The 26,077-nt window shown below is 39.1% G+C and overlaps 1 protein-coding gene and 1 pseudogene across 1 annotated transcript in view; both read left to right on the plus strand.

Annotated features, from left to right (window-relative positions):
• Positions 1-17,101, plus strand: part of SNX4 (sorting nexin 4) — a 69,800-nt gene extending 52,699 nt beyond the window's left edge. The window contains exons 9-14 of the mRNA XM_077884336.1: positions 1,879-1,944; positions 5,632-5,721; positions 7,014-7,113; positions 9,327-9,472; positions 11,158-11,272; positions 15,919-17,101. Of these exons, the coding sequence (XP_077740462.1) occupies positions 1,879-1,944; positions 5,632-5,721; positions 7,014-7,113; positions 9,327-9,472; positions 11,158-11,272; positions 15,919-15,966 (565 nt within the window). The 3' untranslated portion in view covers positions 15,967-17,101. The remainder of the gene's footprint in view (positions 1-1,878; positions 1,945-5,631; positions 5,722-7,013; positions 7,114-9,326; positions 9,473-11,157; positions 11,273-15,918) is intronic.
• A 573-nt stretch (positions 17,102-17,674) lies between these two features.
• Positions 17,675-23,436, plus strand: LOC144305148 (cell division control protein 42 homolog pseudogene; annotated as a pseudogene).
• The last annotated feature ends 2,641 nt before the right edge of the window (positions 23,437-26,077 follow it).

The following is a 26,077-nucleotide window of genomic DNA, read 5'->3' on the forward strand; positions in this document are numbered from 1 at the left end:
TTGGTAAACAAAGGAATTAAATTTGATTATGTTGGCCTTGAGTTGGTTGTGCATAGTAAGGTGTTCAAAGATTAATTAGATGAATGAAGTACTTGTGGGATATCCAGTAGACATTTGATCTGGACTATTCTTAGTTCTTTTTTATTTTCTCTTTTTTTAGAGGGAGGTAGGGACAGGGAAAGGGACAGAGCAAGAGGGAGAGAGAGAATCTTACATATAACCTACAGTTACTGTGCTGCATTTCATATTTGGCTAGTTATATTTGTCATCTGCCAAAACGAATAGGCTCCTTTTTCATGTGAATAACAGGGCTTCGGATATATTGAATTTGAGATGACAGAGGTATATAAAAACAGAGTTGTCCTGTAAGCATTATAAATGTGGCTTTAGTAAAAAAAAAAAAAAAAAAAAAGGTTGCTATTACTGTCTTGAGAATAGTTACAAACATATAAGGAAAGAACATTATTAGAGGGAGCCTTACCTGTTTTGTTATTTAATCATAACCATAATATTGTGCATAGGTGATTTATGTTTGTTTTGCTTTGACAATACTAAAAATCATGTGAGATTTTCTGCATTCTAACACTAAGTATATAATCTGGTATTTCAGCAACAAAAATGTGTTTAAACACTACATGTTAACAAAATAGTGTTTAAATTTTTTTCTTTGATATGGTACAATTGAAGAGGCTTATGTAATTTTTAGGTAGGAGGAAAATTACAAATAATTGCAATACTAGGAAATGGTTTTAAAAAATTGAGTTGCCATATGAAACAATGTTAGAATAAATTGTTTTAATAATATGGGAAAACACTGAATAGAAAAAAGCATGATACAAAATTGCATATCATATGATCTCAGCCAATTAAAATGAGTAAATAAAAAGACTGTAAGGAAATATATCAAATTATGTAACTTCTTGGGATATGGGATACAGATTTATTTTTTTTAGTTTACTATAATATACATAATTAACTCCCCAAAAAGAATTTCTATGAGAAGCATTCCATAGAAATAACAACAAGAGGTGCCTGGCTGGCTCTGTTGCTAGAACATGTGACTCTTGATCTTGGGGTTGGTTGTGAGTTCAAACCCCACGTTTGGTATAGAGATTACTTAAAAATTAAAAAAAAAAAAAAAAAATCTTGGGATTCCCTGGGTGGCTCAGCGGTTTAGAGCCTGCCTTTGGCCCAGGGCATGATCCTGGAGACCCGGGATCAAGTCCTGCGTCAGGCTCCCTGCATGAAACCTGTTTCTCCTTCTGCCTGTGTCTCTGCGCCTCTCTCTCTCTCTCTCTCTCTCTCTCTGTCTCTGTCTCTCAGGAATAAATAAATAAAATCTTAAAGAAATGACAACAAAATGATCTGTGGTTTTAGTAGACTTTCTCATCAATTTTAGTGCAACTACTGAAGCTTTACTGCGTATCTAATGTTTCTGGACAATTTTTTTTTTGTTGTTGTTAGCTGAAATGCATTCATCAGAATCATCCATGGAACTTTAGAAAGTATACATACCCCCAGAGATTCTGATTAAGTAGATCAAGAGCAAGATTAGCATGCATAGTTTCTTAAACTCTACAATTGACTTAAACAGGCACCCTAGCTGAGAAAGTTGTCTATAAGCAGAAGCTGTTTTTGTGTGATACTTTGCACTTAGCAGCAGCAGATAGCAGTTTTTGAACTAACAATTTAAAGCTTTCACCTGCATTTAGTTGTTAGACTTAAGGGGAAAGCAACATATTTGGGTCACAGAAAATAAATCCAAATCCAATATTGTCTAAAAGCTAGCTAGAAAGAAAAAACCTTATGAAATATTCCATTTAATAATATTCCATATCTAATTCATGGTTTGTTTGGTTTTATCTTTTTTTCCCCTAGTGAGTGGAGTGCCATAGAAAAAGAAATGGGGGATGGACTGCAGAGTGCTGGTCACCATATGGATGTGTAAGTACCTAGAGCATTTAAGGTAAAACCGAAGGTAAAGTTTAGTGGTGAAATGTTAGTGATTCTTTTGTTTTTATCAAGTTCGCTGACTTTTACATTATACGCTATGTATCCAGATCTGACTTACACAAGTTTATTTCAGGAATGCAAAGTTAATTTAAAACATTCAAAAATCAGTCCGATTCATATATTAGTAGAATAAAGAAGAAAACATGCATATTTATTTCAATACATGTAGAAAAACATTTGAACATCCACTCATAATAAAAATTCTCATCAAACTAGGAATAAAAGGAATTTCTTCAGTTTAAAACTTAAAGCTACTATTGTACCTAATAGTGAAATTTTGAAAACTTATAGATAATATTGTACTTAATAGTGAAATACTGATGCTTTTTCCTAAGATCAAGGAGTAAGACAAGGTTGTCTGCTCTTACCACTGCTAGTAAACATTGTACTGGAGGTCCTAGTCAGGCAAGAAAGAGGCAAGAAAATCAAATAAGAGGCATAAATTTAGGAAGAATTAAAAGTATCTTTTTTTCTTATAGTTAACAGGATCTTTTACATGGAAAATCATAAAGAATCAGCCAAAAATATTATAGAACTAACAACTGAATTATTTTTTTTAAGATTTTATTTATTTATTCATGATAGACACAGAGAGAGAGAGAGAGAGAGAGGCAGAGACACAGGCAGAGGGAGAAGCAGGCTCCACGCAGAGAGCCCGACGTGGGACTCGATCCCAGGTCTCCAGGATCATGCCCCAGGCCGAAGGCAGGTGCTTAAACCGCTGAGCCACCCAGACTGCCCCTAACAACTGAATTTAACAGGGATGCGGAATACAAGATCAATATATAAAAACAAGTTTTTATATACTAGCAACAATAATTGGAAAATAAAAATTGGGAAACAATACTTTTTATAATAGCATCAAAACAAAATATTACGGATTAATTTCATGAAAGATGTGAAATACCTCTACACCTCTACACTGAAGACTTAATATATAAATAACATCGGGCTCCCTGCATGGAGCCTGCTTCTCCCTCTGTCGCTGCCACTATCTCTGTCTCTCATGAAAAAATAAATCTTTAAAAAAAAACTGCTACTGAGAGAAAGTTTTAAAGACCTAAATAAATGAAGAGAATAAATATATGTGTTCATGGGTTGGAAGACTCAGTAGTGTTAATATGTCCATTCTTCCCAAACTGCAGTCCCAATCAAAATTCTGATAACTTTTTAATGGAAATTGGTATACTAATTCTAAAACTTACGTGGAAATTTAAAGGACTTAGAGTAGCCAAAATAGTCTTGAAGAAGAACAAACCTGGAATATCTTACCTGATTTCAAGACTTACTATAAAGATACAATTATCAAGATAGGTATTGACATAAAGGGAAGCAGATCAATGGAACAGAATAAAGTCCCAAAATAGACTGGCATTTAAATAGTACATTTCGGGGTGCCTGGGTGGCTCAGTCCAGTTAAGTGTCTGCCTTTGGCTTATGTCATGATCCCAGGGTCCTGGGATTGAGCTCTGCATCGCGCTCCCTGCTCAGTGGGGAGCCTGCTTCTCTGTCTTCCTCTTGCTCATACTCTCTCCTCTCTTTCTCTCTCAAATAAATAAATAAATAAAAAATTTTTTTTAAATAGTGCATTTTAAGAAATGGGTTCTGGAATTATCTACATGGGAAAAAAAAAGTTAGCCTAGAGCTATATCTCATATGTTACTAAAAACTAATGCAATTTAGGGACACCTGGGTGGCTTAGTCTGTTAAGTGCCTGCCTTTGGTTCAGGTCATGATCCCGGGATCCTGGGATCTGTCCCTGCACTGGGCTTTCTGCTTATAGAGCCCGCTTCTCCCTCCCTCTCTCTTTCTCTGTCGTTCCACCTACTGTGTGCTCGCTCTTTCTCTCTGTGTCAAATAAATAAAAATAAAATCTTAAAAAAAAAACTAATGCAATTTGAATCACATACATAAGTATAAAAGCTAAAAGTATAGCTTTTTTTTTTTTCTTTTTTTTTAAAACTTTTTTTTTAATATTTTTTATTTATTTATGACAGTCACACAGAGAGAGAGAGAGGCAGAGACACAGGCAGAGGGAAAAGCAGGCTCCATGCACCAGGAGCCCGACGTGGGATTCGATCCCAGGTCTCCAGGATCGCGCCCTGGGCCAAAGGCAGGCGCTAAACCGCTGCGCCACCCAGGGATCCCTAAAAGTATAGCTTTTAATAGAAAATACATGAGAATGTTGTTGCAACCTTCAAATTAGTAAAGATTTCTTAAAGAGAACATGAAAAGAAAAAAAATTTTAAGTGATAAATTGTTCTTTATCAAAATTAAACATTTTGCTTATCAAAAGATAAGAACTCCTGGGGAGGGCGGCCCCGGTGGCGCAGCGGCTTAGCGCCGCCTGCAGCCTGAGGTGTGATCCTGGAGACGAGTCCCATATTGGGCTCCCTGCATGGAGCCTGCTTCTCCCTCTGCCTGTGTCTCTGCCTCTCCCTCTCTCTGTATCTCTCATGAATAAATAAATAAAATATTTTTTAAAAAAAAAGAACTCCTGGGGAGTTAGTGTTAGAGAAGATGAAGCAGGTGTGGAGACATAGGGTATATTTTTCTTTTCTTCCCATGCTAACAAATCAGAATTAATTTGGAAAAAAAAAAAAAGTTGCCTATTATATCATACAGAAGTAGTACATGGTATAACCCATGTCCTTAAGGAATTTATAATATGATTGAAGAAATAAAACTAACTCATGAGACATGTGATAAAATTTAGGTTCTGAATTGTTGATAAAAGATCGGAAGGTGGGGGGCACCTTGGTAGCTCAGTTGGTTAAGTGGCTGACTCTGGCTCAGGTCATGATCCTGGGATCGAGACCTGAGCCCTCCCTGCACAGCAAGGAGTCTGCTTCTTCCTTTCCCTCTGTCCCTCACCCCCACTCATGGGAGTGTGTGTGCTCTCTCTTTCTCTCTCAAATAAATAAACTATCTTTAAAAAATAAAAGATTAAAAGTGGAGTGATGACTAAGGACTTAAGTAGTCTGGGAAGATTTCCTAGAGGTGCTGAGATATGTCCTTGTAAGATTTGGAGAAGCAGGGTGGAGAGTTGCACTTTTCTGTACAAGGAAGAACTCAGTCAAGTCCAGGAACGAGAATGGGATGATAAAGAGGGGTTTGTCTGTGTCAAAACAGAAGTTGCTATTGGAAATTAGTATAAAATAAGACTACTCAAGTTTTTTGTAATCTTCTTTACTCTATTTTTCCTTTTTGTAGCTTTTGGCATTACTGTATATAGTTGCTGCCAGGAACATTTGAGCACCAATTATCCTAAACTCTTATTTTTTCTACAGGTTTTGTAGGCCTTTCATAAAATACCTTTGAACAAAAGATAGTATAGTCTTATGGTGCTTCTTAAGCTGCCTGTAAGAAGGACCTTTTTTTGTTTGTTTTTTATTTCCAAGCCATTGCTGATTAAAACATTTTGGTAAAATTCAGTAAAATTTTTATGGTAATTAAACATTGCCATGAATATTTCTGAATGCTATTCTCACTTTGTGTACTTACTTTTGTTACTGATGGGTAGCAAATGGTCTGTGGACCACACTTTGAATAGCACTTCTTCTGATCATTAATACTTTGTATTGTGATAAAAGTTTGTGTGCATCGTTTTTTAAATAGGTATGCATCTTCTATAGATGATATTTTGGAAGATGAAGAACATTATGCAGATCAGTTAAAGGAGTATCTGTTTTATGCAGAAGCATTGCGGTAAGTATAGTAAATGTTCAGATGCAGCCCTGTGGCTGGTCACCACTCTCTTCATACATTTCCAGAAAGTAAAGATAGTAAGGTGGTTTTTGAGTGAATTCACCCCCCAGGTATTGAATGAGGTCTCATTGTATTCCTCTGTATTGCAGAGTGCTAAGCATAGATATTTAAAGCAAACCCTGTTTGGGGCATCTGGGTGGTCATGATCTTGGGGTTCTGGGATTGAGCCTCCCTCCTTCAAGCTCAATGGGGTGTCTGTCTTTCCCTCTCCCCCTGCTTCTCCCTCTGCTTGTTCTCTCTCTCTGTCTCTCTAATAAATAAATAAGATCTTAAAAAAAAAACAAAAAAAAAAGACAAGCCCTGTTCTTGAAACATAATTTTGATAAAACTCGTCAGTCTCCAGGTCTATCTGTATGTTGTTCTTTCTACTTTTTTAAGTTTGAAGATTGATTGCAAAATACAGATTGAGTGTATGTAGCCCTGTCACTAGGCAATATGTTGCCATTTTTATTCTGTGGTTTTTTCCACATCTGCTTATCCTCTTAAGGTTGTATTCGTTCTTAATATCAGCACTTTGTCTTCTCTTTTTATGGTATCTCCTACGGAGCCAAACATTCTCTGGTACACAGTTCTATTTAAGAAGAAATTAGTATACTTTTTCTGCCCAATTTTGAAAAATGAATAATTTTCTTGGAATAGATGGCTTTTGGTCACAGCCACTTTGGTTATTTTCCTGTCACTTTTAAAAGCAATGTAAGAATTCTGTTAGTACAGCAGAGTACCTGTTTTCCTTTAGCTGTTTAGTAACTGGTGTAAAAACATCCACACATTGTTAGCCTTGTTCATTCTCTGAGTAGTCAGGAGTTTCACCAAGGTATTTTCAAGTTACCAAGCAAAAGAAAGTTGCTGAATACAGTGGATTCTATATAGTTCTTTTTCTTAAAGATTTTATTTATTTATGCATGAGACACACACACACACACACACGCACAGACACAGGCAGAGGGAGAAGCAGGCTCCATGCAGGGAGCCTGACGTGGGACTTGATCCCGGGTCTCCAGGATCATGCCCTGGGCCGAAGGCAGACCCTCAACCATTGAGCCACCCAGGCATCATGCTAGATTTAATTTTTATATTGGGCTACTCCATTTTAAACCTGAAAATCCTGTGTGCACAAGTTCTCAGCCTGTTAAGACATTGTGAATCCTACCCCTCTATCCCTAAATTTTTTTTTTAATATGTTAAAAGAGAAACCACAAAAATTAAATGGTAGCACTTTTTTTTCATCCTAGGGCTGTATGCAGGAAACATGAGCTTATGCAGTATGACTTGGAGATGGCTGCTCAGGACTTAGCATCCAAAAAGCAGCAATGTGAGGAACTGGCAACAGGGGTGAGTGTTTCCATTTAGGTCTCAGTGCATATCATTGCAGCAAGCCATACAAGGAGTGAGTTGCAGCTGTAATACTCAAGATGTCTGTAGCTTTTATAGGGTAATAATTTATAATTCTTTGGGTTGTGATCTTTATATAAATACATAGGCCAGTAAACATTGTATTATATAGCATTGGAAGAAATTCTACCGAGGCACCTGGCTGGCTCAGTTGGTGGTACTTGTGACTCGACTTTGGGGTTGTGAGTTTGAGCCCCACATGGGGTGTACAGATTACTTAAAAATAAAATCTTAAAGCAAAACAATTCTGCCAACATTGCTCTGTGTAGTAAATGTCTTTTCATTTATGTTAAGTCCAGATGAAAAAACATTCTTTGTGATTGAAATAATGACCTTTGTCAGGTTTAATTTTACAAAGTATATGATAAAAATTTTGGCTTACTTTGAAAAGCCTTACCCAGTTAGAATCAGTGCAACTCTCCTAAGAAGGAGCTTTTGGTGTACCGTGAATCCTTGCGAAGAAAATTCTGTATCTTATGGTATGAACCTTAGATTGTTTTTATAATCAGCTTTCTACTGTCCAACCATTTTATTGGAATAAAGTAGCTATTATATTAAGAATATACAATCTGGAAATAATGAAATAGTGACAGTGCCACCATTTATCAGTCACTTCATAGTTAACAAGTATTTTGGTATGCCTAAAAAGTCACAGATACATGTGGGAAAAGACCATTGACCACAAAACATGTATGCACTAGGCTTGATTTATTTTTAGAGCTCGGGAAATTTCCAGGCCATTTTCAAAGAGCATGGTTCTGTACTCCTACATGTGAAGGGAAAAATGTTTCTCTCAGTAAACTCTAGAGAGTGAGGAAGTGTAAGGCAGTGATGCTGGAGGCTTCCTTCCAAGGGAAAGCATCCTATTTTATTGAACGATACTCAAATTTCAGTGTGTGTTATGCAGATTTTAATGTTTTTTTGTTTATTTTAGTTTGGTCTATTTCCTTTGTGACCTGTTGAATTTTACCTATTTTTTTTTTTAATTTTTATTTATTTATGATAGTCACAGAGAGAGAAAGAGAGAGAGGCAGAGACATAGGCAGAGGGAGAAGCAGGCTCCATGCACCGGGAGCCCGATGTGGGATTCGATCCCGGGTCTCCAGGATCGCGCCCTGGGCCAAAGGCAGGCGCCAAACCGCTGCGCCACCCAGGGATCCCGAATTTTACCTATTTTTAATGTTGTAGAGAAATTTCAAAAAATATGACCTCTAAAGAAATAACTTGCCTAATAACTTCACCCAGAAGTTTTCCATTTGGTTAAGAAGTTTGATTAGAATTTCTTTTTTCTTTTTGACTATTCTATATTATTCCAGTGTTAGTAATCATTTTTAGGAGCCCCCTGGTTTTAAGACTTACAATGCTTCTATCTGAGGTAGGGGGGAAATGGCAAAAGTTTTCTGTTACCTTAAAAAAAAAAAAAGTTTAATCGTGGTTTAAATATACATAACAAAATTGGTCATCTTAACCATTTTTTAACCTGTTTTTTTCTTTTCCTTCTTCTGTTTATGAATATATGTATCTATCCATCTATGTTGATTTTAAGTAATTTCTACACCCATTGCAGGGTCCAAATTCACAACCTTGAGATCAAGTCACATGCTCTACCAACTGACCCAGCCAGGTGTTCCTACTTTTCTGTTTAAAAAATAATCTTTGCTCTTACAATTTCAGACTTACAAAATAGTGGGAAAAAATTTAGTATAGCTATTGAATTTACATTGATATAAATTAAGAGCAATTTTTTGAGGGCGTAGGTTAATGAATGGTTATACTAAAGGTCATCTTAACCATTTTGAAGGGTACAGTTCGGTAGTACATACATTCATGTTGTTGTGCGACCAACCTACAGAACTCTCTTCATCTTGAAAACGGAAACTGTACCATTAGATGTCAGCTATGTCCCTTCCCTCCAGCCCTTGTCAATCACCATTCTACTTTCTGTCTTTCTGACTTGAGAAAGCGTAAATTAAGTAGAATCATATCATATTTGTTTTTTTGTGACTTTTGTATTTCCACTTAGTATAATGTTCTCAGGTTCATCCTTGTGGCTTGTGTCAGAATGCTCCTCCTTTTTCAGGCTGAATAATATTTCTTTGTATGTATGTGCCGTATTTTATTTATCCACTCACCTGTTTCTGTTTCCTTTTTAGACTGTGAGAACATTTTCTCTGAAGGGAATGACCACTAAGCTCTTTGGTCAAGAAACTCCAGAGCAGAGAGAAGCCAGAATAAAGGTGCTAGAAGAACAAATAAATGAAGGAGAACAGCAGTTAAAGTCTAAAAATCTGGAAGGCAGGTAAAAATGCTGAGATGTTGAACAAAGCTACACATATGTACTACATGGCAGATTGTTTTTTAATACCATTTCCCATCTTCATTAACATTTTTGCATTATAGCCTATTCTCCTAGGGCTTTTTTTTAAGGTTTTATTTTTAAGGAATCCCTACACCCAGTGTGGGGCCCGAACTTAAATCCGTGGTATCAAAAGTCACAGGCTCCACTGACTAAGCCAGCCTGGAGCCCCTCTGTTGGTTCTTCTAAAACATAGTGATTGAGGGACATCTAAGTGATGCAGTTAAACATCAGACTCGTGGTTTCATCTCAGGTCATGATATTGTGGTTGTGGGATTGAGCACCATCAGGCTCTGCACTGAGTGCAGATTCTGCTTCTGAGTCTCTCTCTCTCTCTCAATCAGTCAATTTTTAAAATAAAATATAGTCGGGCAGCCCGGGTGGCTCAGCGGTTGAGCATCTGCGTTCAGCCCAGGGTGTGATCCTGGAGTCCCGGGATTGAGTCCCACGTCGGGCTCCCTGCATGGAGCCTGCTTCTCCCTCTGCCTGTGTCTCTGCCTCTCTCTGTCTGTGTTTCTCGTGAATATAATTAATTATTTATTTATTAATAAATTATTATAATAATAAAATCTTAAAAAAACAAAATAAAATAAATATAGTGATTGAATCCTAAGAAATTTCAATTATTAAAAATCATGTTATATAAAAACAGTTTTTGTATGGGGGGGAAGAGTAAGAAGAAAGAATTTCAACTTTATAATACTATTTTCCTGCGCTTCTCCTGATTTCTGTCCTTTGCACATTCCCTTCGTCCTTTCTTCTCCATCACCTAACGAAAGCCTGATCATTCTTCATTGCCCAGCTCTTGTGCTACTTCCTCTGTGAGGCTTACTCCTAGCCTTGCACTTGATTCATGCTACAAGAGCATGGGGTAGTTTTGTTGTGGGTGGTGGCTTGTTCTCTGTGACTGTCCCTGGCTAACCCAAGAGCCCTTCCAAGTCAGTGCTGTGTCTTTTCATCTTTATGTTTCAACATCTTGCATTGGGCTTGGCATGTAATTGTTCCATAAACATTTCTGAATTTAGAAATTTACTGTTTGGCTTATTTTTCTTATTGTTGTTTTTTTATCTGATAATGAGTAGGTCAAGGCAGACCAAGAATGTTTCACTGGTTTTGAGGAATTTTGTTAAGTTTTAGAACTGCTGGCAACAAATAAGTAGAAGTAAACTTTTATGAATGAAATTAAAAAGACAAATGCCTCTCACAATTTTTAAAGCTCTAGTTATCATTTAAAGCGGATGTATAATAATTGTGATACATAATCCGTGTTGTCAAAAAGTATATTTTCCAGTGACCCTTGGAAGGCAACTTCACATGGCATCTGTTGGGCTTGTGAGCCGGTTCAGAGAGCCATCGACAGCTGTTTTATAGGAATAATTTGAAGCCGGGATTCTTGTGGCAAAAATATTGATTATTAAAATGTAGATGAATATATGACTGTCTCTCTGCTTCTTCTTGTGGTATAATTGTTAGCAAGGGAAAAATAGAACTATCTTATACAGACGATAGCTTTTTCCTTCATATAGATAAATAAAAGCCAATGCAAATGAGAACTGGTTATTAGAATTTATAATATATAGTCCTCTTAATTTGAATAAGAGTAATAGTAATTATGCATTTTATTTCAGAGAATTTGTGAAAAATGCTTGGGCTGATATTGAACGCTTCAAAGAACAAAAGAACCATGATTTAAAGGAAGCCCTCATAAGCTATGCAGTCATGCAGATCAGTATGTGCAAAAAGGTACGTGAAGGTACAAGTATATTCAAAAGTGCTTACAAATTCCTTTAAAACTAATTTCTCTTATTTGAACCAGGGTGTTTATTTTTGTTTTAGAACCCATTCTCAAAAGAAAAAAAAAAATTCTCCCCCATCCTTTGGAATATTTTCTGGTTTCTTAACTTTGAAAGAATATTACAACCAGAATGTTAATTACTGAGTCTTCATTCACCTAACGTTCCAAATTTGTATGCCCTGTTTATTGTATCTTGTATTTGAAAATACATACCAACAACATTACTTAAATTATATGATGTTCTTGGACGGGGCATAAGATACTGTCCTAACAGTGATATGTAGTACTTTGATTGGAAAATACCTTAAACGTTGTTTGGGGGAAAATGTGGTTATGATATGGTTTGTTGCCATCGTAAGTCTTTTTCATATGACTGATATCCGTAGTAGATGATAAGAACATGGAGGCTTATCCTGTTTCAATATGTGTTTTGATAATGCTGAAATCTTTAAAATGCTGATGTAAGAACAAAATATAAAACATTCCTTCTTGGGGCCCCTACGTGGCTCATTCAGTTAAGTGTCTGCCTTCAGCTTAGGTTGTCATGATCCCTGGGGTTTTGGGATCGAGTCCTGAGGCAGGTTCCCTGCTCAATAGGGAGTCTGCTTCTCCCTCTTCCTCTGCCTCCCCCCTTTGTGTGCGCGCGTGCACTCTCGCTCTTGCTCTCTCTCTCTCTCTGATGAACCAATCAATCAATCGATAATTAAATCTTTTTCTAATTCCTTTTTTATGCCCACGATCTGCCTGTATGTGTCTGTTCGTTAGTACCAGTGCTTTACATACGTCTAGCACTTCACAACTTACCAAGAGATTTAACATGCATTATCTCAGTAAATCATATATAGCAAGATTATTTCTTTCAGTTATGAAGACCTTCTTAGAGGGAAAAATCATACTCCTATAAACAATCTGTGATTTAATTCAACCAAAATGTGTGTTTACTGGTTAGGCACCATCACTTCCCTATTAGCCCTTTCCACTTGGTATCACCAGCAATAGCATATCGAACAAAGATATTTTAAGATGTAAATACTAGACTCTAGGTCATGTGGGCTCCTTTTGTGTTGAGCAAATTCATATTTATGCCTCAGTTAAAGTGTTTAAGTTACTTCACATAGTGGATCTTTGGAGTTAGTTAAGAGAAGTTAAAATCATGACTGATCCGTCTGTACTTGCTGACAGGTGAGTATAATTGTAACAGCTTAATAGTGTTTTTTTTTTTTAAAAGATTTTATTTACTTATTTATTTGAGAGATCGAGTGAGTGTGCAAGCAGGGAGGGGAAAAGCAGAGGGGGAGAGAGAATCCCAGGCCAACTCCACGCTGAGCACAGAGCCTGACATGCGACTTGATCCCATGACCCTGACATCATGAACTGAGCCAAAGTCAAGAGTTGGATGCTTAACTGTGCCACCCAAGTGCCCCCATATTTTTTCTTTGGAGAGGGAGAGAGAGCACAGGGGAGGAGGGAATCTTAAGCAGACAGCATGCTCAGTGCTGAGCCCGACGTGGGGCTCAATCTCACTACCCGAGATCATGACCTGAGGCAGAATCAAGTGTCGGACGCCTAACCGACTGAGCCACCCAGAGCCCCGCAACTTGATAATGTTTTTATCTGTTACTGTCTTCCTGCCAACTCCTGCTGCCTCCCTGATTCACAGATTGCTCCACATTTTGTCTTTTTTTTCTAACCTGCCTTTTTTAATCTCAGGAGGCCTAAAAGATCAGATAAGACAAGTTTTTTTTAGAGTTGTTTTTATTTTGTTTTTATAAAAGACTCTTATATAAGAGTCTTGTGATCTAAGTCCCTTGTGATCTTCTGTTTGCTGCTTTTCCAAAGTAGAATGTAGTGGCTCAAAGAACTATTCTCCCCACTTTACTTAGGGTAGGATGGTTGAGAGTGCTAGAAATTGATTTCTGAATAAAAAAATACCGTTGTAGGTGTATTTGGATATACTGTTGGATGTCTTGTTTGTCTCCTCGTGTCCTAAGATAACCATGGTAAACCATACTTCACTCACATGAGATTAGAAAAATGTGTATACCTTATTTCCCAAGAACAATACTATAAAGTTTCATCATGTTTATTCTTTTCCTTAAGTTGAAAAGATTTTTATATTTGAAAATCTGCAGTATTCTTTTTTTTATTATTTTTTAGAAACTTAAAATTAAGTACAAGAAGATAAGATTATTAGTTTTTCTCAGAATAATGTGGGTATCTATATTCTGTTTATTTTACTTGTATATTAACTTTTAAAATATGCCATACTTTGTTATAATGTCAGCTATCCAAAGTGGTAATTGAATATAATCAAATGGCTGTATTGTAGTAGTAGTAAACCAAAACATATTTTATATAAAAAGTATTATTATCAGCACTTAAAAGTCAGGATCACTTCTAAGTTATTTTCATCAACCTTTTTGATAGTGATTTTCTAATTTGTTAAATCAAGGAGGACTGAGGCTTTTAAGAAATACTTGATTGATTTTTAAGCTATTTTATCTTTTTAAATTTTAAAAATTATCACATGGAAAAAGATATTCTGTGGAAATGGGAAGAAAACTCAGGGTAGCAGTACTTATATCAAAAAAGAACACTATATCATGTTAAAGGGGTCAATCCAACAAGAGGAAATAACAATTTTAAGTATTTACCCAACACTGGAACACTGAAATACATAAAGTAAATATTAACAGACGTAAAGGGAGAAATTGATGGTAATACAATAGTAGTAGGAGATTTTAACACCCCACTTAATCAAAGGATAGGTCATTGAGGCAGAAAATTAAGGAAACAGTATCTTTGAGTGACACATTGGCCCCAGATATATATAGAACATTCCATCTAAAAACAACAGAATACACATTCTTTCCAAGTGCACATGGAACATTCTCCAGGATAGATTGATCACACATTAGGCCGCAAAATAAGCACAATAAAACTTAAGAAGACTGAAATGATACCATTTTTTTCTGACCACAATTGTGTGAAACGAGAAATCAATCACAAGAAGAAAACTGGAAAAACACAAAATAGGTGGAGGCTAAACAGCATGTCACCAAACCTCCAGTGAGTCAGTGAAGAAATCACAGAGTTAATTAAAAAATACATGGAAACAAATGAAAAGGAAAGTACAGTGGTCCAAAATCTGAGACACAGTGAAAGCAGTTCAAAGAAGGAAATTAAAAAAAAAAAAAAAAAAAAACAAAGAAGGAAATTTATGGTGTTAGACGCCGACCTCAAGAAACAAGAAAAATCTCAAACAATCTAACTACATCAAAAGGGACTAGAGAAAGAACAAAGCCCAAGATTAGTAGAAGAAAAGAGCAGAAAAATTATCACAAAAATAACATACTCTCATTGCAAAAATTTAAAAAATTCAAAAGCATATTAGGTGAAAATTCTTCCCCTCTATACATTCACAATCGTTTAGAAAATATACACTTTTCTCTTCCCCACCGAAACAGGACTGTGTTACGTGCTAGTGTGTTGTTTTCGTTTGCTCATTTGATGTCTCGTGGGTGTCTTCCTATGGCAGCGCATAAGATCTCTTATCCTTTCTGACAACGGATACTCTATTAGTACTTGAGCCAGTCTGAGACATTTATAAATTTGCTTTTTGTATTTCATCAGGAGGAAAAAAATAAAAACATTCTTGATTTTTTTTCTAATATTTGAAGCCTTGACGTACTTTAATGTTTAAGTATTAAAATGTTGTTCATAAATTAGCAGTTATTGGAGAATCTTGTTTGTTAAAAAAATACCTTTGTTTCTACCACTTCGTTAGATTTTACTATTTTATGTTGTTGAGGCATATTAGGTATATTATATCAATCATATTAACTTTGTGCTAAAGCCTGCTAAGACCACTGAGAAGGATTTGATAAGTTAATCTGTTACTGGTTTTTATCAAAACATTAGTTGTTAGACTAAAAACTTAATAAGCCATTAATTTTTTTTAAGTCTATTCATTTTTATTGTTGAACTAATAATGTTTTTTTTTTCTTTTGTTTCAAGTATTACATAGGGAAAGTGCCTGAGAACTTGTTTGGTTTACAAATAGAAATGATGCAAACATGATATGAGTAAATAAATTTATGTTATGAACCTTGAAAAACTCAGTTTTCCAAAAAAGAAGTTGTTGTAGCTCTTTCTCATTTTGAAGATAGGCTATGCAAGTGATTCTCTTACTTTTTTCAGAAGCATTAGACATTGACTTATATTAGCCATTGCCAGAAAAATAGTGCCATCTTTGCTGGACTTGTTAGTTACTCCAAAAAGTGAAATTTACTATACCAGGAAGCCAAATACTCTGGCTTTCAGAATTCGTCCAAAATCCTATTTTAAAGTTTACTTATTGAGGAGCCTGGGTGGCTCAGCGGTGTAGTGCCGCCTTCAGCCCAGGCCCTGACCCCGGGTCCCGGGATCGAGTCCCATGTCAGGCTCCCTGCATGGAGCCTGCTTCTCCCTCTGCCTGTGTCTCTGCCTCTCTCTCTCTCTCTCTCTCTCTTTGTGTGTCTCATGAATAAATAAATAAAATATTTTTAAAAAATAAAATAAAGTTTACTTATTTATTTTAAATTTTTTTTAAAAGGGAATTCAAGTTTGGACCAATGCTAAGGAATGCTTTAGCAAGATGTAATCCTGTGAAACGAATTTCTCTTCAATCAAAGTGCCCCAGAACAGAAGCACAAGTAAATTAAAAAAAACTTAAGTTGCTACCCAGTATACACAAAAATATAGAAGTTGAATAGATTCAACTTTCTTTAATTTGATTATAGTTGTGTTCATATAGCACAAAAAAGGATGTATTTTAATGAATATTAAATATTATAATTTGAGGTTTTGGGGACTGGTGCTGATTCCAAAAAGTTAATTTGATAATATATACCAATAGATTGTTTGTCAGGCTTCTGAACCAATGACTGAATGTTAAGATGTTAGGTAATTTGTTTGTTTCAATGCCAATTGTTTCTGATCTGTTTATGTAGGGAGTTTTTCCCTAAGATTGAATTCCTATCTTTACTTGGTAAGACCCACTAATCTGTTATAGGGGGTTATTTTTTCTTGCCTTATAGTTGAGCTGTTTGGTTTGACAAAGCTCAGCAGAAACTTAGTGTGAAATCTAAGATTTTCTCCCACATTCATTGATGCCTCCTATAACATTTGCATACACTAGAAAATGCCTTCAATATGGGTTTAACCAGAATTTTGATACTGGTCAGAAATTTTATACTGCCAACAAAGAAGATTCAACTTCTCAGATATATAGTGGAACACATTGTTATGATCCAGGAATTGCTATATAGAAAGTTTTAATTGAATATGTTACCTATAAGCACTAAATTCTTTTCAAATAATTCTTAACCTCAGTGATGAGCCTAAATTTACTCTGCTTGGCTCTCTACACATGGCATTTCAGGGTACAAGATGTAGCATTTCAATGTATAAGATATATGTAGTGAACATATGTGTTAGTATCTTCATTATTAACATCCTTCTTTTCTATTGCTTGGCTGTAATTTTTGTAAAGATAAATTATATTGTTTGTGTATGTGTGTGCGTATGTGTGTGTATGTTTGCGGTATATGTTCAGAAGCCAAGCGCCTCATTTTGCTAGCTTTGCAGTATTTTAAATGGGTTCTCATTATTACTAATTATGTAAGAAAAAGCCCCAGTACTGTTCAGCATTGGACTTTTTTACACGTTTAAAATGTTGCTGGATTTTTGTGCTGTTTGCCAAACTTATACAATAAATAAATGAAGTATTGTGCTGATTTTCATGTGATTTTTTTATTTTAACAAAATGATCTATATATATTAGTATCTGATGCCCTGTGAGAAAATAATACATGCCATATTTTATTTTGAAGTGTTTGGTTGTGTACATTTATCTTAGGCCAAAACGTTGGGTTTTTCAAAAAATAAGATGCTGAAAAGAGATTCAATTTTTAAAATTTTACTGCTTTAAAAAAAAATTGTTAGAAGCAAAGATCATCTGCAGGTACTCATTTCACTCCATTGAATTATATCATCTCACAACTCATGAAATAAAAAATTAAAAGCCTTCTCCCGGAAACTAACCTTATACTAAATGTAAAATGTATTAGTTTTTTTTCTACTAGCTAACTTAATTTGAGAAGGCCATTGTTACCTATGTTTTAAAAGATGGATTAGGAAAAATATTTTTTCTAAAACATGCAAATATTCACTTGGGTTGTATGTTTATTTAGCAATACCTTGACTTGGGTTTATTTTTTTAAAAGTTTCCTTTGATAACACAAATCATTCTTTTTTTTAAAAAAAGATTTTATTTATTTATGAGAGACATAGAGAGGCAGAGACACAGGCAGAGGGAGAAGCAGGCTCCATGCAGGGAACCCGACGTGGGACTCGATCCCAGGACTCGAGGATCACACCCTGGGCCAAAGGAAGGCTCTAAACCGCTGAGCCACCCAGGGATCCCCAGCACAAATCATTCTTTAAAACAACCTAAAAAAACTCTCTTAAACTTGTTTTTTGTTCTTTTATTTGTTTTGTTTTTAAGTAGGCTCCATGCCCAGCATGGGGCTTGAACTCATGACCCTGAGATTAAGAGTTGAATGCTCAGGATGCCTGGGTGGCTCAGCAGTTGAGCATCTGCCTTCGGCCCAGGGCGCGATCCCAAGATCCCAGATCCAGTCCCACAGCAAGCTTCTTGCAGGGAGCCTGCTTCTCCCTCTACCTGTGTCTCTGCCTCTCTCTCTCTCTCATGAATAAATAAATAAAATCTTTAAAAAAAAAATTGCATGCTCTACCGACTGATCCAGCCAGGCAACCCCCCCAAACAAACTCTTCAAGAAATTTTATGATGGAGATCATTTTTGGGACTATGCAGAATAAATATAAAGAAAATAATCTGCAATAACCCTTTTCACTATTTAAAAATCAGAATGCTAAAATGAATTATTAAAGAAGGATGAGCTTTAAATCTTCAAAGCTAAATATAAAAATAAAAGCGATGACTGAAGAAAAATGACTCATTACATTAATGTAAATAGTAACAGAGGAAGATTTCATTTTGACAGCGCACTAGTGATGCAGTTGGTATAGTCAAAGCATTAAAATTAACTGAAGTCATACTTAACCTTCATTTACATCCAAAACTTGAGTATGTCTGAATGAGTCACTGGTAATTACAACATAGCATCCAAAACAGGAACTGCGGGTTCTTAAAATTCAAGCATCTTTAGAATAAACACACACCCAGCTTGGAATGGAACGAAAAACCAAGAGTTATGTAACAAGAATGCTAGGCTTTTTATATCCTTATAATCATTCTTTAGATTTATATGCATACTCTCCCCCTGGGTCGAGTTTACTGATTTCTCATAAAAAGTTTTCCCTATAAAAAAGATTTGGGAATTTCTTTCAAGGGTGAGTAGCCCAGAGAAATAAAATAATAAAAGGTAAAATCCGTGATATTATACTTTCTTCCTAAATTATATAGTTTTAAATGCCTATATATTTAAAAGGAAGGAATAAGCTATTGAAAAAATGAGCAAATTAAATCCAAAGTAAATAGAAGAAAGGAAGAGCAAAATTAAAGGCATTAAAATAGTTATAAAGCCAAAATGTGGTTCTTTGAAAAGATTAATAAAATCAAACCTCTAGCAAACCTCAATGGAAAAAGAAAAAGCACAAATTATTCCTATCAAGTATGAGATGGGAGATGTTACAGATCTTACACTAAAAGAATAACAAGGAATATTATGGGCAACTTTAAATCAAATCAGATGAAGCCAACAAATTCCTTTTAAAAATACAGCTTACTAAAACTGATACAAAATGAAATAGAAAATCTGAATAACGTTATGCCGAAGAAATTTATTATAAAAAATATTCCTGCGAAAGAAAAGTGCACGTCTGGATGGCTTTATTGATGAGTTGTATCAAACATTTAGGGAAGGAAAAGCTTCAAACTTTCAGAAAATAAGGAAAAGGGAATACTTCCTCCCCCCCTTTTATTTTAATGAGGACACTATTACCACAGTACCAAAACTGGCCAAAGAACTTCTCAAGAAGAGAAAGTAACACATCAATATCCTCATAGACACAGAAATTGTTAAACAATGAGCTACTTGTACCCAGCAATCGGAGCATCGCACATCATGATCAAGTAGAGTTTATCTCAGAATGCAAGGTTGGTTTAACATTGAAAGTCAATGACTGTGACCTACCATCTTAACAGAATAAAGAGAAGTATTTTATCATTTTAATGTATGTAAGAAAAAATGATTCAACCCTGATTTATGATTTAAAACTCAGCAAACTGGCAGTGCTGCCAAACGCCCCGGCAGAGAAGCTGAGGTCATCATCGAATTTGAGATATTTAAAGTGGATACACAACTGTTCCAGCAATGCAGACAATTAAGTGCGTCGTGGGCGATGGTGCCGTTGGTAAAACATGTCTCCTGGTATCCTACACAACACGCAAATTTCCGTCTTGAGTGTGTACCGACTTTTTTTGTCAACTATGCAGTCACAGGATTGGTGAGAGCCATGTACCCTTGGACTTTGACCCTGCAGGGCAAGAGGATTATGGCAGATCACAACCGCTGAGTTAGCCACAAACAGACGTATTTCTAGCCTTTCAGGGGCCTCTCCACCCTCATTTGAAAATGTGAAGGAAAAGTGGGTGCCTGAGGTAACTCGCCACTGTCCAAAGACTCCTTTCTTGCTTGTCGGGACCCAAATTGATCTCCGAGATGACCCCTCTACGACTGAGAAACTTGCCAAGAACACACAGAAGCCTGTCCCTGCAGAGACTGCTGAGAAGCTGGCCCGGGGCCTGAGGCCGTCAAGGAGCGGAGCGCCCCGCCCTCACACACAAGGCCTAGAGGGTGTGTTTGACGGAGCCGTATGGGCTGCCCTGGAGCCTCCAGACCGAAGAAGAGCCGCAGCTGTGCGCTGCTGTGCACATCTCTCCGGAGCCCTTTCTGCACAACTGGCGTCAGCATCGTACCAAGAGCAATGTTACACTAAAGATTAAGGATTAAAATTCGAAAAAAAAATCGTTTTTGCAATAAAAAAAACTAAACTCAGCAAACTAGGAATAGAGGGCAACGTACTCTGATAAAGGGCACCTGTGGAAAAGCTGTAGTTTAACATCTATAATGTTGGGAACGTCAAGTCCATCACAGGACAGCGCACTACACGGTATATGTCCCCGTTTCCGTCTGTCCCATCATTGCTGACATTTGTCCAGCTTTCACCCCAACCTTCCTGAAACTATCCCCATCCCCTGTTGCTTCCTATGCTCATTGCTGATCCTTTTCCTCAATATTTGTTGAACTCTGAAGCTGATGGATGCCCCATCGTTGAAGCTCAGAGACTGTGTTCACCAGGTGAGCAATCCCAAGTCCAGAAGGTTTAGCGCATCTATTGATTCAGAAGACAATCATAAAACCATCCCCAGATGAAGGTGAAACTAGTTGATTCAGCGGCAAAAAGCCCAAATGCATAAAACATCCCTTTTATGTAACTATGTGACAGAAGCACCACTCAGCAGAAGACAAGGAGAAAATCTTAAAAACTCAGTTGCTAAGTAAGGTCTTGATTTCAGAGGACACAGCTTAACATGCATCAAATGCTTACTACTAGAGCGGAAACTGAGGCACAGTGCAGTGATGTGACTTCCCTAAGGTCCCCCAGCTAGTACCCGGGAGAGCCAGAGTTTGAACCCGACTAGCATGGATTCAGAGCCTGGACTTTCTGGAGCTTTTTTTTTTTTTTCCTCTTTTGGAAAAGCAGGGGACTTTAGTGTCAAGATACCTAGAGAGGCTCTGGGACAGACCCATGAGGGGCGGGGGAAGGACAGGAAAGGTAACTTTCATGATGCTCAAACTGCAAGATATTTGACAAGAAAGTACCTTCGGCACTACGAGGAGTGTGAGAGGAGGGGGGAACAGAATGGGGCAGTCTGCGGGGAAATACTAGACTAGTTCTCCAACCTAAGCCGTGTGCTGGTGAATCGCTGGGGGAATCTAGGTAAAACGCAGACTCCTGATTCAGTAGTTTGGCGTGGAGCCTCGGTGTGCATTTCTAACACGCTTCCAGCTAACGTTAGTGCTCCTGGTCAGACTTTGAGTAGCCAGCTGTCAAATAGAGAGACAGATAGATAGATATAAAATGTGAAATATCACTAGCTATTAAGCTAATGGTTTGGCCAAATCCAGACCTGTTTAGGTACAGTTATTTAGCAAATGCAGTTATACAAAAAGAAAAAAATAATAAAAAAAAATAAAAAAAAATTAGGCAACACTGATTTCTTAATTCCAAGTTTACGAGTTTATATCAAAAGCTAAATTTAAAACATGTGAAACCTTAATGATATAAAGATGTGTAGATCGGTAATAATGATAAAAAATTAAGACTGAATAAACAAAATATTTTTAAAAAATTAAGACTGAAAATAATATGGTAATAACCAACATAGTACTACAGAGGCTTTCATCAAGTATCATGGAAGACTTCTCATTAATACAGTCATTCAGACATGAGTTTCTCTTCATGCCTTCTTGAAATTTTTCTAAGATGATAGTAAGGAGTTTTGTTTTGTTTTTAATGTTTTTAAAGATTTTATTTATTTGTTTGACAGAACACAAGGCAGGAGGAGCAGCAGAGGGAGAGGGAGAAGCTGAGCAGGGCTCAATCCCAGGACCCCGAGATCATGACCTGAGCCACCAGGTGCCCAAGTTTTTTGTTTTAAAGTACCATTCAAGGCAATGGAAGAAAATACAAGTGTGTACAATAAGTGTTCACAAAATGTTGTAAGATAAAAAGACTCAGCAAAATGGTGGCCACTGAAACTTCCGTGCCGGCAGCCGAGGCTACTACTGAGAAACAAGCGGATTTACACAACTGAATCCCAGAGAGACTCAGGAATTAGAGGAAATGGGCCTACTAGGGAGAAGGATCTGAGTGAAGTTAAAAAGGGCGAGGAAAGGATTGGCTGGCCGTCTGCAGCAGGAGCAATTAGATCATACGTGGCATCTACGAGGCAAAGCTCATAAGTGAGCAAAAAGCAGAAACAGAGCCTGATGGTTGTCAGAGAAGTGAGTGGGGTGATGGGCAAGGTGGGTGAAGGGGTGGGGGGTAGGGGCTTCCAGTTAGGGAACGAAACGGCAAGCTGTGCGTCCAGGTCTTGACCTTTCCTGCGTATGCTCGAGGGGCCACCACTGCGCATTACTGTGAAACCCCACATTAGTGAAATGATCCGGGCGAACAGTTAATAGATGCAAAGAATCGCCACTAGAGTCGCATCAGACTTCTCCAAAGAAAAATTTCCTGGACACCAAGAAAGAATAGAGTGATGCCTTCAGAGTTCTGGGGACACACGGTAGCCAACCCGATGGCCAAACTGTCGGTGGAGTGGGAGGAGGAACAAAGACACTTCTGAATATGGGCTCTTAAAACAATTCCTGCCCTCGGCACCCTTCCTCAAGAAGCTACTGAGGGATGTTTCACTGAAACAGGAACGTGGGGCGGCCCATAGGTCGGCGCTTTGGTGCCGCCTTCGGCCCAGGGCCTGATCCTGAGGACCCGGGATCGAGTCCTGCGTTGGGCTCCCTGCATGGGGCCTGCTTCTCTCTCTGTGTCTCTCAGGAATAAATAAAATCTTAAAAAAAAATAAAAATAAAACAGGAACACAGACCGAGGATCAGGAAGCCATGGGGTACGGGATACAGGAGATCTAACATAAAGACGATGACAAGGACGCCCAGGGTGCGGTGAAGAGGAATTCCGGGCGGCCGCTGACCGCAGCTGGGGGCTCAGGGGCAGGGCACCCGGAAAGAATCTGGATTGTGGCTGAGGTATGGGCCTCGCGAACGTGGTGCAGGTGCCGCGCCTGGGGCCCGCGAGTGGGGCAGGCGCGGCCGCAGCTGGAAGACTGAGCAACGGAAACAGGCTGTTGCCACCTTCAAGGAGGCCCCGGGAAACGTCTTGCACGAAGAGAATCAGAATGTGCTGCATGGCTCACCGTCCCTTTCAAAGTTTTTTTGTTTTTTTTTTTTTAATTTTTTATTTATTTATGATAGTCACAGAGAGAGAGAGAGAGAGAGAGAGAGAGAGGCAGAGACACAGGCAGAGGGAGAAGCAGGCTCCATGCAGTGAGTCCGACGTGGGACTCGATCCCGGGTCTCCAGGATCACACCCTGGGCCAAAGGCAGGCGCCAAACCGCTGCGCCACCCGGGGATCCCTGACCGTCCCTTTCAGATCGTGAGATGCGTACTTGACATTTCCACAGTGTTAACATGTCTTTTAAGTTAATATATTAAAGTGGTAAAAAAAGAAAAAAATTTGTTTTCCAAATCGTGCGACAGGCCTACATAGAGAAGCTGCGTCCTTCCCTCTCACCTCCCGCCCCTCGCTCTCCCTGGTTTTCCCCACGGAGGGAACCGCTGCTGTGCTTTCCCGTGTGTCCTTCTAGAAACAGCCCTTTACAGGTGTGCACGTCCCTCCACACCTGTCGGGGTTCCCTCCGGGTGGGCGCATCATAGACGCACCCGGAGGCCTGGCTTCGCAGTAGGACTTCCTCGCATCTCGCAAATGTCCAGCCTGAGGGAAACCCCGGTGTCCCCTTCGCGTCGCTGTGTTGGTTGGTTGGTGGGGGCGGGGGGGGCTGCTGCTCCAGGTGGCAGCGGCCCCTTGTGAAGCCTCCGCAAGGTCAGGGCCGCGCCCTCCTTTCCTTCCCGTGGTCAGGGCGGGAGGTGCTCTGGCTAAGGGTGTTGCCCACTGACCCTCAGAACAGACCCAGGTCTTCCAGCGATCGGATCCCAGAATCTTCAGTTAGAAATGAACTTACAGAGAGAAAAAGAAAAAGGAAATGAGCTTGGAGATGATTTTGTCTCATTTTGAAAATGAGGAGAGAGGACCAGAGAGGGGAAGGGACGTGCTCGCAGTCACACCGCCGCCGGCTGCAGCCTCGGGGCAGGGCTCCCTCCCGAGCGTGCCCGGCCCGGCCCGGCCCTGTCTCCCCAGCCTGTGGGCCTGAGTGGCTGGGAATGCAGGTGGCTGCAACGAAGTTTCCAGGGGGGCCTGGGGGGCTCAGCCGGGGAGTGTCCGCCTGCGGTGGGGGGGGGTGACCCCGGGTCCTGGGGTCTTGATGGGGCTCCCCGCTTCTCTCTCGGCCCCTGCCCTCTGCCGGGCGCTCTCTCAGTCTCTAACAAATCTTTAAAGAAAAAGAAAAGAAAAGAAAAAGAGAAAAAGAGAAAAGAAAAGAAAAGAAAAAAAAGAAAAAAGAAAGAAAAGAGGATTTGGGATGAACGCTGCATGTCAACCATCCAGGGACTTGGGACAGTTACTGTCGCAGACACCGCTGGAGTCCCTGCCTAACAGGAGCCTGGGCATGCGACACCTGGGTGCGACAAGCAGGAAGCCAGGGATGCCTGCGTTTAACAGGTGGCCTGAGCCCGGGGACCGCGGGCCCGCCGGGTGGCACAGCAGGGCTACACCGGCCTCGAGCCCTGGCAGGCGCGCTGGGTACCCGGGGAGGAGGGCCAGGGGGGCTTCGTCGCTGGCAGAGCCTCGGGAGTCCGGTGACCTTCCCTCCTGCTGTGGGCTCACCCAGCCGGCCCGACACCTGAGCTCCAGGTGGCCTCTTCTCGCGTTCAGCTCATGTTCCTGTCGGGGGACGTGCCCCAGCGTGGAGGTAACTGAAGCCCCCCCACCCCCGCCTCCTGGTAGAGAAGGAAACTGAACCAAGCTCTTGGTGAGGCCCCTGGATATGCAGGCCAGGGCCGCTGCTTGGAAGCGGGCTCAGAGAGCCTGGCTCCGTGGAGGGCAAGGGATGTTCCGGGCAGTCTCGGTGCCCTTGGACCTGCTGCTGCTGCTCCCTGCGGGGGGCTCAGCCCCAGCTCCATCTCCTTCACCCGGAGAACCATCCTCGCAAACCCATCTTAGCCGTAACCTCTGGGAGGTCTCTGAGCTTCTAACCCCAAAGCCTCTGGCTCCTAAAATTGCCTGTTCCTCCCCCGTCTTAGAATTTAGCACCAGGCACTGAAATTAGTGGTTTCGGTGTGTGTGTGGCCAAGTTTTAGGAATGTCCCAGGTGCGTTTGAAAAGAACATACGTGCCTTCTTCAGCTGTCGTGTGTGGTACACCACGTAGGACCATTTTATTAAGCTTTTAAATTGCGGGGTTCAAACCTTTTTCCTTACTGATTTTTTCAATCTGCTTGATCTGTCAACCTCTGAGAAAGGCGTATTAAAATCTACTTCACTGTGGGACTTGCCAACTCATCCTTATAGTTTTGTTGGTTCATATATTACACAAGTTGATAAGCCATCCCATTAGGCGTAGGCAGGCTTTTAATTCTTATGTTTCATTGAATTGAAACGTTTATCCACACGTTATGATCCTCTATTTTCATTTATATCCTGATTTACCCCTCCCCCTCAACTTATATAATGAGCACGTTCCCTTGGAAAATTTTGAGGACACATATGGATACTCCATATGGAGAAATCAGAATTTAATGAACTGGTCCACTATTATTAGACATTTACTGTTTCCAGTTTTTCACTTTTTATAAATCATACTGCGATTAGCATCTTTGTATACAGTTATTTCTGATTATTGCCCCTGGGTAGATTCCTAGTAGTGGAATTACCAAGTCATGGCATACGAACATCTTAATGACTTACCATGCGTGTTGCTTCTTCACAGCTGTGGGTCAAATTAGAATTTTCAGGGCAAAATCACCCAACGG

The sequence above is a fragment of the Canis aureus genome, chromosome 35, assembly GCF_053574225.1.
Source record: "Canis aureus isolate CA01 chromosome 35, VMU_Caureus_v.1.0, whole genome shotgun sequence".
NCBI lineage: Eukaryota > Metazoa > Chordata > Mammalia > Carnivora > Canidae > Canis > Canis aureus.